Here is a 13,795-nt window from a genome sequence, read left to right as displayed (position 1 = left end):
TTCTTTCTTCTTTTTTTTTTTTTTTTTTTTCAGATAAGCAAATACGATTTTAACGATACGCCAACGGCGTTTTTTTCGCTTTCGTTCTCGTCGTTTCTCGAAAAGAGAACCCTCTCTACATGCTCGAATGAGGGTTCGAACGTCGCTTCAGGAAGTGCGCTCGATTTCGATCGATTCTGAGCAAAAATGCGTGAACATTTTTTTTTTCTTTTTCTTTTTTCTTTCTTTCTCGTTTTCCCTTTTTTCTCTTTCACGACGAAGAAGCCCTTTTGTACGGTGTCGTCGCAACGATAAAATATGTACTCGTACTCGATTCAGAATTTTGTCGTATTAATTATTTTTCCCCCCCCCCTCTCTCTCTCTCTCTCTTTCTCTCTTTCTCTCTTTTTTCAATCTTTTGCTTTAAACAAATGCATACGTATAAAATGTCCGATTTAATATTATCGATAATAGGCAAAGTTGGGTCAAGTATCGATAGGGAATATAATTTTCAAATTGGGTCGAATCTGTTTGCACGGTACTTACTCTATGATAAAAAATATTGCTTTCAACGTTCGATCGTAATCCCGCGGAAGTGATCCAATTATTGGACCATAGGTTTAATTAACGCGATATAGGGACTCCTCTCGATCGTTTAATTATACGATATTATTGGTGTATGTGTGCGTGCGTGGGTGCATGCCATCCTCCGTCTATGTATACCTCAATGTAGTGTAATTTTGAAAATATCCTATAACAACTTGTCTATTATTTTTAAACCAAACGATTCGTTTTTCTGAACGTTTATTTAATAGGATAACAAATGAAAGGATAATTAAAAGGATAAAAAAAAAGGAAAGAGAAACGGGAGAACTTGACAAGCGTTTTTCTTAATTGGTCGTTTAAATTTTTTGAATTGCCCAGTTTATTTTCAACGATCGTTTTAGATTTGCTAATGGCCCAATCGTAATTTATTCCTCACGAACGATGCGATAAAATCTCTCTCTCTTTCTCTCTCTCTCTCTCTCTCTCTCTCTCTCTCTCTCTCTCTCTCTCTGATTTTCTCGTTATCATCGTCATCGTCATAGTAATCATTGTAATGAAATATATTGCTCGTTGTTTATTATATTCAATGAGATCGAATTTCTAATTCTTGACGGTGCATATTTTCCATCTCTTCACTTCTAATAGAGAAGATGAATAATTAATTGATCTGCTTTATCTGTTTGAAAATAATATAATATTTAAATTGATAATAAATAAAATCGTAAAGTTCTAATAAGCTCGTTTCGTATGCTGTAAAACAAGGAATTAAGTTAAATGTAAGTGTTAGACCACGTTACGTACTAACGTATATTACTCTCTCTCTCTCTCTCTCTCTCTCTCTCTCTCTCTCTCTCTCTATTTCCCATTACGACCATAGCCACTAGTAATATACCGATCCTACGCCCAGATCCCAAGCTTGATTCCTTATTAAGTATGCAGCTGCACGTACGTTTTACCACATTCGGCGTTTAAGGTTTGAATATCAAATGATTTTCACTTTCGGTATTGTTTGATAAAGAATCCTTGCTTCTTCTCTATCGTCGTTTCGAAGTTTTTACGAAGAGAGAAAGAGAAGGGAGAGGGAGTAAAAAAAAAAAAGGAAATAGAAATAGAAATAGAAGCAGAGAGTGTGTGAGAGAGAAAAAGAGAGAGAGGTACGATCGATATCGACTTGTGACATTTAACATCAGCGTGCATATAACGTGTACCCTGAAGTATCGATCAACAAGTATATAGTTCTAGCTGACCCGATTAACCGTTCACGTTTTTTTTTTTTTTTTTTTTTACATTGAGTTAAGCTATGTTAAGTTAAATTAACTTAAATCGGTTTAGGTTGATTTTGAAAAATTCGCGAGGAAAAAAGAAGGAAAGATTACCACTCTTTTTTCTATTTATCTTTTTTATTTATTTACCTTATTTATTCTATTCGTTTATTAAATTTTTTTTTTATTTGAACGACACCCAGTAGATATGGCTTTGTGCACGTAGAAAGCAGACGGTTAAAGAATAATACACCGCGGAAAATCTCGTCGTCCTGTGACAGAATTTAGAGGAGATTCGTAGTAGAGTAACAACTACTTACTTACTTACTTACTAGAGAGGAACTAAGGGAGAGAACAGAGAAGAGACTACGGGTGAGGGTAATAGGAGAAGAGGAGGAGAAGGGAGGAAAAGAGAGATGGTATACATGGAAGAGAAAAAGAAATAGAGGAGGAAGGATGGTAGTAAAGAGGTAGGAGGTGAAGAAGGGTCGTGACACAAGCCGTGCAAAGGGAGAAGTTCATCCGTCATTGAGTCACTACACTCTCTGCACTTCATCGTTTGCGCGCTGAATGCGCTCGTTGTACTCTCTCTCTCTCTTTCTCTCTCTCTCTCTCTCTTTTATCCACTACAGTCCTCTTCACAATCGATTGACGCTCGCCAGAACGAACTCATTCTATCTTTTAGAAAGAATAAAGAGAGAGAGAGAGAGAGAGAGAGAGTAAGGCGAGGCCGGGGGCAACGGGGAAAGAAGAAAAAAAAGAGAGAGAAAGAGAATCGCGGCAAACGGCCAAGCATATTTGCATTTATTTCGTTGAAAGCCTCAGAATTTCGACGATTTTCTATCCTCGGCAACGATTGACTTATCCCCGGCCAACGATGCGACGTGCCATTTAAACGTTGTAATTTATCGGACCTTTTCAAAAAAAGATTTCTTTTCTCTCTCTCTCTCTCTCTCTCCCTCTCTTTCTTTCCCCATCCCTGATCTCTCCCTCATTCCATCTCCCAACCCACGTTCATTCTCATCCATTATATAAGGCTGTCTCTTTGAATCTTCACCCGTATCGTTTGTTTTCTCCTCCGTTTTCTTCTCCCACCTTGTTTTCTTTATCTTCTTTTTTTTTTTCTTCTATTTGTTTAATCATTTATCTTTTTTATTTTTCTCTCTTTTCTCTCTCTCTCTCTCTCTCTCTCTCTCTCTCTCTCTCTCTCTATTTTTTTTCCTTTTTCTTTCTCTTCTTTTTTTTTTTTTTATTTTTTTTTTATCGACATTGCTATTTGAAAGTAACGAGCAAATTACATAGGATTTATTAAAGAGTTGAACGTTCATAGGACGATATTACTGGTCGTATTTTATGTAACGAGCTCTTATTATATATATATATATATATATATATATATATATATATATATCTTTCTCTCTTTCGCTCACTTATACAGAGACCTTAGCTATGCTATTCGAAAGTCATAGTTGCGAGTCAGCTGCGGGAGTCGAGAAAGAAGAAAGAAAAAAAGAAAAAAAGAAAAAAAGAAAGAAAGAAAGTAGAGCTTAACTCGCTACCCCGAACGCGAATGTATTTCATTTAACCCATAGTCCCAGGATGTGCCATCATAACGTGTAACCTGAGTTAGTGGTGTGTGTGTGTATATATATATATATATATGTATGTATGTGTACGTGTTCACTGGCCGCGCGCGTGCACTCACGGGCCGATAAACCGAGGAGATTAAGTACTAGGAAACGAACGAGACCCGACACATAACCGAGCGTATGCATGTATATATATATGTAGCATCTTCTCTTCCTCCCACGAAGCGAGCTATACGGTCCCTGCCGGTCATTTCAAAGTGTTATGCCATTGAATTTACGCTCGGATCTCGTCGTTTTAACATGGATGCTTTCGTTAAATGCATTAAACGGTTATATCGTCGTACGTCCTTACTCGTTAAATCTTCGCCGATAAGTAACGGAACGATAAGTTGGAATGGTATACATGATGTGTGTGCGTGCGTGCGTGTGTGTGTGTGTGTGTGTGTGTGTGTCCGTGCGTAAATATATGTTTATACATATAGGTATTAAGTTTATATATTGTTTATATATATATATTTATATATTTAACCTATCATCTTGCATAATAAAATGGGTTTTATCAATTACGCGAATTTATCGACGTATCGTCTCAATTATGTAGATCCAATGTAAACATATTACGTCGATACGTTGTAATATCGTCGAGAGATTATTTCTTTTTGTTGGCTTCTTTTCTTTTTCTTTTTTTCCTTTCTTTTTTTTTTTTTTTTCAAATTCAAAAGCTTTTCTGCCAGTTATTTCTTTTTCATTATCCTCGAGAAATTATTCTTTTTCTTTCCTTTTTTGAAAAGAAATTAGTTTTGCGTCGTTTTTTCTTTTTTTTCTTTTTATATATATATATATATATATATATATATATATATATCAACCATAAATCTAATAATGAAACTTATTTAACATGAAATTAATTAACTATGTATGCGTATAAATATAAATGAAAGAGATTCGTAGATTATGATTTTATTGTAACGAAAACATGTCGCGTACTCGCGTGTATATTTTTCATTGCGAAAATTTTTCCATGCTACCACATGTTAAAGAGAGAGAGAGAGAGAGAGAGAGAGAGAGAGAGAGAGAGAGAGAGAGAGAGAGAGAGAGAGAGAGAGAGAGAGAGAGAGAGAGAACGTACGTATGTCTCATAGTTTATGATTCGTAATTCGTGCACGAGCTCTCCGGCATCATGCTCGCCTACCGGTGGGCGTTTACAAAAGCATATTTCGCACGCACGTGGCGAAGAATTTCACGCGCGCGAGACAACTTTTATTTAAGTATACATGTGTGCGTGTGTATCTGTGCGCGCGCATGTATATCATCGAGCGTATATCGTCGTTTAGAACGGAAAGAGATTACCAGACTCGAGTTTGCTTGAAGATAGTGAACAATCGTTAGTTAAATCCTTCGATAAATCATTCGTTTTAGTTATTTTCGTTGAAACAAAAAATACAACAATAGAAAAAGAGAGAAAGAAAAAAGAAAAAGACATTGCTCATGATCCTAATTTATATTTAATAATTTCTCCTTTTTTCTTTTTTTTTTTTTTTCATTCTCATTTTCATTTTCATTTTCATTTTCTCTCTCTTTTTCCCTCTCTCGAAATATTCTCGAATTAAAAATCTCTTAGAGGTTTTCGTTATGGTTCTTTTTATTTATTTTTTCTTTTTCCTCGTCTATTTATTTTTATTTTTTTTTTCTTTCCTTTTTTTTCTTTTTTTTTTTTTTTTCGTTTTTCTTCGTTTTTCACTTAAACCACGGATGAAACGTCATGTCCGTCTACGTCGTTTGGAAACGAAAAAATTCAAAAGCAGTCAAACGATAACGTTAGATTTACGAGGGAGGAAAAAAAATAAGCCGTGCAGTGAGGGGGAGGTGGTGGTAGAACGGAGAGGTGTTCGTAGAGGTAGAAGAGAGATGGGACAGGAATGGGAGAGAGAGAGGTGAACGTAACGAAGCTGAACTTTTAATTACGAGCGCAAATATCATAACCGTCACTTCTCGAGCAAGCGTTGGACGTTTGCAAACGCAGAACTTCGTACAAACATACACCCAATACACACTCACATACATACATATATATATATATATATATGTTATATATATATATATATATAGTTGATATTAGTTGTTATAGTAGTTGATTTTCAAACATAACTCTAGTTCATATCGAAAACTATAATCTAAAAAGTTTCTTTATTATCCTTATCATCGTAGAAATAAAGTATGGACATACATCGTAGACGTTTTAAAATGCTATCGTACGAATTAGAGTGAATTTTTTTTCTTCTTCTTCTTCTTTTTCCTTTTTTTTTCTTTCTTCGTTGCGAAAATTCGCGAATATCGAGTTAGACGTCGTATTGGTTAGTAGAACGTGTATACATAGTACTAAACGTAACGTGAAACAGACGAGTTACGTAGGGGTAGAGAAGGAAGAGGAGGATGTTCGATGGAATAAACTACAATTACGAGGAACCTGTATTGCGGAGCTTGTATTGTAAGGATCGTGAGCAAATAATCGTATCATCCCTGTCATTACGTCACGATCCACGATCTGTTACGCTCCGCTATCAAATTGTCGCTTTATAGGACGATCTAGCTAGTTACTCTATTTATCAAGATCATCAGCTATAGCATGTGAATACGTATATCTACACGTACGCATAAACACATAACAGATAAACGCACACATACAGACAGAAAGAGAGAGAGAGAGAGAGAGAGAGAGAGAGAGAAAGAAAGAGAGGATCGAAGAGAGAATAGAATAAGACGGGAAATCAGCTTATTACCTGACTGATTAATTCACCACTTGAAAGGTCAACTTGCGTCTGTTATATGAAGATATAGAAACGTCATACGTTTGTTGTTGTCATCGTCGTCGTTGTTATTATTGTTATTATTGTACCGACACCAAAATAGACGAGTGTCTGCGACGACAACAACGACGAAGACGATGATGGTAGTAGTAAATGGTGATGATTGTGGTGGTGATGGCAACGGTGGTGAAGATGGTGGTGGTGGTGGTAACTTCAACGAGAAACAGACGTTCGCGTTTATCGTACGCACGTGGTTAACCGCCCACGCACCAATACATATACATATAGACACAACGTATAAGCATAGAGAGAGAGAGAGAGAGAGAAAGAGGCATGTTCTGTTGAACGTATTCGTCTGTCTCTCGATGGTCGACGAAGAAGCGTCATGGTGGTGGTAGAGCTGGGGGAAGGATGAAGAAGGACAGAGAGATACCGGTCGATCTGGATCCCGCTTGAAACGAGCGAAAAAGAGAAAGAAAGAAAGAGACTGAGAGAGAGAGAGAGAGAGAGGGAGAGAGAGAATGAGCATGAGTTAGCCACAGAGAGCAGCGTGGAAATAAAGCGCGCGTCGCCTACGTCTAAATATAAAGTGTGAAGTCTGAGCGTGCTAGTGGTGACCGATGATGAAGAACGTCAAGATGATGAGAGTAAGAGAGAGAGAGAGAGAGAGAGAGAGAGAGAGAGAGAGAGAGAGAGAGAGAGAGAGAAAGAAAGAAAGAAAGAAAGAGATATATAGTATAGTACGATGACACTGTGTCGTTGACTGTTCTCCTTTTTTTCTTTTTTTCATTTTTTTTCTTGTTCTTTTCTCTCGTTTTTTTTTCTTTTTTTTTTTTTTTTTTTAAATTCTTCGGGAAATTTAGTGAAAAATAGGGGTCTTTCTTTTTTTGCACGAGGAAGAAAAAATGAGAAGAGGAGGAAGAGAAAGAAGAGGAGAGGGAGAGGAGGAAGACGCTTGAAGAGAGAAGGATCGCAAAGACACACGAAAGACGAAGAGGAGGAACGGTCCTCTTGGCTGATGCTGCTACTCCAGTTGCAGTACTCTCGCAGTTACGCGCCGTGGTAGGCGTTTACTTCTCTGCTCCGTCGTCGTAGTCGTAGTCGTAGTCGTTGTTGTTGTCTTCGTCATTGTCATCGTCGTCATCATCGTCGTCGTCGTCGTAATCGTTCCTCGATCGTTCCGCTACGTTTTTTGCGAAACGTTTGTTACGAAAAAGAAAAAAAAAAGAAGAGAGAACAAAAGAACGAAGAAGAGAAGAAGGAACGAAGAGAGAGAGAGAGAGAGAAAGAGAGAGAGAGAGAGAGAGAGAGAGAGAGAGAGAGAGAGAGAGATGAGAGTAAAAATAAAAGAGAAACGTTGCCATTGGTTGTGTGGAGTCGTGCGAAGGCAAAGAAACGATCGAGCTTATTAACTCGCCAATTATCGTTCGTTCTCGATAATTAGCAGAGAGGAAGATAACAAAAGTGTAGATGGAACCATGCGGAACGATGAAAACAGACGCGCGGAATTCGATATGGTTTCTCCTATGTAAATCATTGTCGTGCAAGTTGTTGTATTGTTTGTGAAAAAAAGGAAAAAAAAGAAAGAGAGAGAGCAAAAAAAAGAATAATAATAATAATAATAATAATAATAATAATAATAAAAGATTAGGAAAAATCTAGAGAGAAGTAAGAGAAAACAAAATACATAAGAAAAACAAGAGAACAAATCGTTTTGTATGTAATATTGTACGTAGATTAAGTGGGCGGTGGTTGGGGGGCAGGGAGAGGGGAAAAGATACTTATTTAAGTACGAGTAACATCGGCTCGCGTTCACATCCTTGCGATCACGGTGTAATTAATTATTCTCGGCGTGTTTCAACGACATTTGAATTAACGATACCACCACGGACCGTGAGAGGAAACCTTAATAGCCTTAAAATTGGACCGAGCGTGAAAGTTCGAAGAGACGACCGCCTGTGTAACGAAAGATGTATTAATAAAGAAGTAAGGACGCATAGTTACGTTTCATCGATTACTTAATTATTATAACATATTGAATGACCTTTAATTAACGTAAATATGGATATAGATCGAGAATAGAGATATAACGAATGGATGAGTCGAAGAAAGTTATGAGAGAAGGCAAAATTTGTTGACGACGTCGTTCTACCGTAATCGAAAAGATCGAGAGAACGATCGAACGATCGATCGAACGAACGGATCGAGCGATCGATCGATCGATAGATAGATAGATGGATAAATAGATGGATAGATAGGTAGATAGATCGATCGAGGAATCGTGACGATACACATAGGAGAGGCCTAAGTGCAAACGCGTGTATCCAGGAGCGGCGGCTTGATGTCCTTCCTGCAGATAATCCTGCTGCTAGAACGTTTTCCACGCTGTGGTCCGAACGAAAGGCTCGGTCGGTAAATCAGTCGCGTTCCCTTCTTCCACCTTTCTCCGTAACCTTCTACTCGGTACCGTACTACAGTTACACCGTTGCCCACGGTTACGAGATTAAGCTAACGCATGCAATTACAGGATTAAATCCTTGGACGTACCTCGACTAGATTTAAAAGCTCTCTTCTCTGTATCTATCTTGCTTTCTCTCTCTCTTTCTCTCTCTCTCTCTCTCTTTCTCTGTATGTGATACATACACACACACACACGTATATATATATATATATATATGTATATATATATATGTATATATTCCTCGGTGAAATTCTCGTGTGCCGCGAACGTAATATCGTTTTCGTTCTCGCGAAGAGGAACAAAGTGCGATCAAAGAGAATATTAGAATAAATAGCGTTTTGGCTCGTGTCACCTGTAATTCGAAGTGCCTCGAGATGGAACAATTTCCGACAGACGGATCCGAGGATCGCAGGAAGAGGCTATCGACGATCACGGAGTATTCCGAATCTGCATTCGACAGCGACAATGACGTTGTCCCACCGGACGACAACCTGCCGATTCCTCGAATGAAAATGGAAACCGATTCGGAGAACGAACACTTTCTTCTCGTGGACGATTCCAAGTGTGGTGGCACCATACGTTGCATCAAATGGACTGCCAGGAAAGTGAGTATTTATTTTTGATTTAGACGACGTCGAATTAGAAATAGAGCATAAACAAGAAGAAAGGGTTACGCCCACTCTCTGCCTCTCTCCCCTCCAAAAAAAGAAAAAGTACAAAATTGAAATATCATTCTTCTTCTTCATCTATTCTTTTTCTTTTTTTTTTTTTTTTTTTTTTCATTTTTTTTAATTCGTTCGATCTTCCCCGATAGGGAAGACGTTTTACGTCTACTTCCAATCGACTTTTAAAAAGAATTCAAAGAACGTTCGTCTATACGAGGTCATTCGATTCTCCTTTTAACCTCTTTTACTTTAAGGCGTCTTCTTCTTCTTCGTCTTCTTCATCTTCTTCCTCTTTCTCAGAGATGGAGAGGTATTGGATTTCTAGAAGACTGCCTTTGCTTCTCCCATATCGTATTGACATTGCAGCTGTGACTCTCTTTCTCTCTATCTCTCTGTCCGTCTCTCCTTTCTTTCTCTCTCTCTCTCTCTCTCTTTCTCTCGATACGAAACAGCCGAAAGGAATAAATATAGTCTGGAGTAGTTCTCCTTTGGGTTTGCCATTAAGAGAGACGGATACGCGATATAGGTATGTAGGTAAGGAAGTAAGTAACTATACGTCTTCCTTAGGTACACGCAAGATTTCGTTTTCGGTTGGAAAAATCCAATTCTTTATTTTCTTTTTCTTTTTCTCTCTTTCTACTCTCTCTCTCTCCTCTCTCCTCTCACGATATCTTTCATCTCTGTATCAAGGTTTACGTACGATATCTTTTAAAAACAAACGTGTGTATATACACGTATAATATGTTTCTTTCTTCTTTCTTTTTTCCTCTACGTCTTCCTTGTTGTATCTTAAACATGTTTATATTTAGAATGACCTTAACAAGAATAGATAGAATCGTAGTTCTCGATCGATTCCAATGGTTGTGGTACTCATATGCAAATGGACGTTTAGGTAGGTAGGTAGGTAGGTAGGTAGGTAGGTAGGAGAGGAACTCGCGCGCGCACTGCTGGATCTCGAGGCGAGAGAATTTAGCGAGCGACGCGTTAATGAACTCGCTGACAACGTTCTCATTGCCGGTCTGCCCGCGGCCATATATCTCTGGCGGGCGGCATGGCTGAAGCCATCCTCCAAGTTGACGGCGTGACGCTCGTGGAACGCGGGCTCGTGATAGGCAAAAATTAGAGTCCGCATGCGCGCACACACGCATGGACACGGCATGGAGACACGTAGAGACGTAGGTTAGGTATCACGTAGTTACGTGTAGAAGCACTATCCATTTCTCTTCTGATGCCCCTTCCTTCTCTCCCTCTCTCTCTCTCTCTCTCTCCCTCCCTTTGCCCTTTCTGCACCTTCAACGTGACAGCGGCAGTGCTCTTCCTGTCTTCTTGAACCTTCTCATCGTATACTCGTCGGAGAATGCAAAGATCGCCTGCTCTTGAGTCTACGTACCTGTCATCTCTCTCTCTCTCTCTCTCTCTCTCTCTCTCTCTCTCTTTTTATCTATCTATCTATCTATCTATCTATCTATCCATCCATCTCTATCTTTTTTATTCAGATGAAAAGAGAGCAGTGAGAGAAAGATAGAGAAGATATATATAACGAGGAGAAAAGGAGATAGAAAAGTAGGGGATAAGAGAAAGATGAAGAAAGAACGGCGGGTGGTTGGGGGTGGTGTTAGATGTTAGAGAAGGGCGGATTGTGCTGGAAGAAGCTCAAGAAAAAGAAGTGAAAGAAGAAAAAGTAGAAGAAGAAGCTACCACCTCTTGTTTGATGCTACAAACATTCTCTTAGCCTTTCTGAAGCTCTTTTCAGAATCAGAGAGAGAAAGAGAGAGATAGAGATGTCAGAGAATCGTAGTACTTTAAGAATGAAATGACCTATTTCGTGAAACTGACCTATGTAAGGTACTGGGAATCGTTTTACATCAGCTTTCGTTTTACATAAGCCCTTTTGTGATATTTTATACGATTGAGATATTTATGGAAATTCCATTAGAATTTATTCCGTTGTTCGTAGAATAAACTTTGTTTATTGGTGTATTCTAGGAAACAATTATAGCTTTCGAAACGCGTTCGTCGTTTGAAAACAGATACGAGCGAAGCTGAAGCGTGGCGTGAATTTATAGAAGGGTGGAAAAGAGGTGGGAAAATTAAAGAGGGTGAGGTGAGATGGAGTCAAGTAAACTTCCCCTAAACTTTTCTAATTTTTCTTTCTCTCTTTCTCTCTCTCTCTCTCTCTCTCTCTCTTTCTCTCGCTCTATCTTTCGATCTCGATTTAGATCTCGATTTCGGTCTTGTCGAAGACTGATAATGAGTCTTTCGTTGTCACACACAAACGCATACACACACATACACACATACATACATACATACATAGATACACACATACATAGATACACACATTTTCGTTATACTTTGTCGCCCCGACTTATATACATTAGAAGTTGAGAGAGACGATTGAACATGGAGAACGTAATTAAGTATGTACCTACCTACATAGAGAAAGAGAGAGAGAGAGAGAGAAAAGATTACTCCTCTATAAGATGTTCATTAGCAAGAGAAATTAGTTACTGTCTCGCGAATACGGTAGCAGAAGACTCCGATGTTCTTGCTATAAGGAGTAAGGAAGATCGAGAGAGAGAGAGAGAGAGAGAGGGAGAGAGAGAGAGAGAGAGAGAAAATGGTGATGGGGAGGTTGAGTTGTAGAGCATTCGCGTTAGAAGCTGAGAACCGATTAGATGTAACCAAACGTGCGAAGACACGCTCGTTTCCACACGGCTTGTGCAGTATGTATCGTCTCTTGACAATACCTTAAGGATATAGCTAAGCGAAATGGCACTATCGTGTTAAGCAAATGTTACCATCCTATCGGCTAATGGCACGTGACCTCCGTGTAGTTCTCGTTCGCTTCCGCGTAAAAGGGAGGAGGAAGAAAAAAAAGAAGAGGGGGAAAAAGAGAGAGATAGAGAAAGAAAGTGGTTAGCTTTGGTAGTTTACCGAGGATTAAATATTCGTTTTACGATTATTTCTTGTATATTTTATCGAAAACATTTTCGAATAATTTAGCACTCTAGGGTATATGGAAAGAAATAACTTTACTCATGTTTTAAAATTATATACGATCTTTAGTCATTCGAATGGTTACTAAATATATATCTGTGTGTGTGTGTGTGTGTGTGTGTGTGTGTATAAATATTTTTATATGGGATAAGAGAAGAAATATACATACATATATGTATTTAAGTAGCTACTTATGTACGTACGTATATATGTACGTAGACGTATGTAATAATTTAATTTGAAAGTCGAATTTGGTATTTTCGACAGCTGTAGTAACACGTGTATTATATATCTACCATTGGAAAGAGGTTTTGATTTTTCGTACGATTTCGGCTTATTCCATGAAACTTTTTGTGGCACAACAGACAAAGTGTCGTTTCGCGCGGCCATCCAACCTTGCACCAGATGGCCAAAAATAGTATCGCGCTAGGCACTCGCGGGTTCTTATACTAGGGTTGCGCCCGACTGAAAATTCTTTCCGGCTGCGCCTCTGAGCTCGAAGGACGCTCATAAATATCCTGACCTTTTCTCTTTCCCTCTCTTTTCTCTTTCTCTCTCTCTCTCTCTCTCTCTCTCTCTATCGCTCTCTTTCTGTCTCTCTTTCTGTTTCTCTTTCTCTGCCTCTCTCTCTCTCTCTCTCTCTTTTAGCCAGGAGGATGATGGCATTCGAAATAAAATAATAAAAAGAGAGAGAATGATGGTATCGACAGTCACGCGAGATGTCGATTCTTCTCACCTCTTTTCATTCAAAGACGTATATTCGTATCTCAAAAAATCGATGCGGACCAATTTCCTCCGATGGTTCTTTTTCAATCTCTTCTCTCTCTCTCTCTCTCTCTCTCTCTATCTCTCTCCCCTTCTATTTCATGTGCTTTGAAAAAGAGAAAAAGAAGAAGACTACTATGTATTACATTATGTGTATGTGTGTGACTGATTTTGAATATTTGCATAATCGCAGGAACATTTTATCGCGATCGGGAATCGTTTTATCGTTATCGAAAGTCATAAATATTGGGATCGGACCATCGAGAGAACAATATGTCGTTGCGCGAAATCGTTATGCCAATCAATAGATAGATAGATAGATAGATATATAAAGAGATAAATAAAAGCGAATAAATAAAGAGAAAAGAAGAGAAAAAGAGAGTACAATATACCTAGGGCAAAAGTCGTAATTGCAACTAGATAATTAAGTACTTAGTTACTTACATACGTACATTGCATACATACGGTACGCTTTGGTAGAAAACAGCCACAGAGGAGATCTCCGTCGATCCTTTCGATCCATTCTCTTTCAGCTCGACGACCAAAGAGAGAAAGAGAGGTATTGAAAGACACCGAGAGAGAGAGAGAGAGAGAGAGAGAGAGAAAGAGATCGTGTCGTTGAACTCGACCGCGACCCCTCGCAATGATTTTATTCTCTCTGGCACGCTGTCCGGTACATTCCTTTCCCGGTAAAAGTCATTCCGTGAGAAAAGAGCGGACG

At 38.6% G+C, this 13,795-nt stretch overlaps 1 protein-coding gene across 2 annotated transcripts in view; it reads left to right on the top strand.

Annotated features, from left to right (window-relative positions):
- Nucleotides 1–13,795, top strand: part of LOC118445050 (uncharacterized) — a 106,227-nt gene that overhangs the window by 14,059 nt on the left and 78,373 nt on the right. The window contains exon 1 of one of the 2 annotated variants that reach the window (XM_035873961.2): nucleotides 9,004–9,249. The exons of the other annotated variant lie outside the window; for it this stretch is intronic. Coding sequence (XP_035729854.2) covers nucleotides 9,019–9,249 — 231 coding nt within the window. The 5' untranslated portion in view covers nucleotides 9,004–9,018. Of the gene's footprint in view, nucleotides 1–9,003; nucleotides 9,250–13,795 lie in introns of those variants that run through there. 2 annotated transcript variants of the gene reach the window in all.

The sequence above is a fragment of the Vespa mandarinia genome, chromosome 3 (genome assembly GCF_050613455.1).
Source record: "Vespa mandarinia isolate Hongniang chromosome 3, ASM5061345v1, whole genome shotgun sequence".
In the NCBI taxonomy this organism is placed as follows: domain Eukaryota; kingdom Metazoa; phylum Arthropoda; class Insecta; order Hymenoptera; family Vespidae; genus Vespa; species Vespa mandarinia.
The sequence above is the reverse complement of the archived record's forward strand: the minus strand, read 5'-3'. Positions and strand labels throughout refer to the sequence as shown.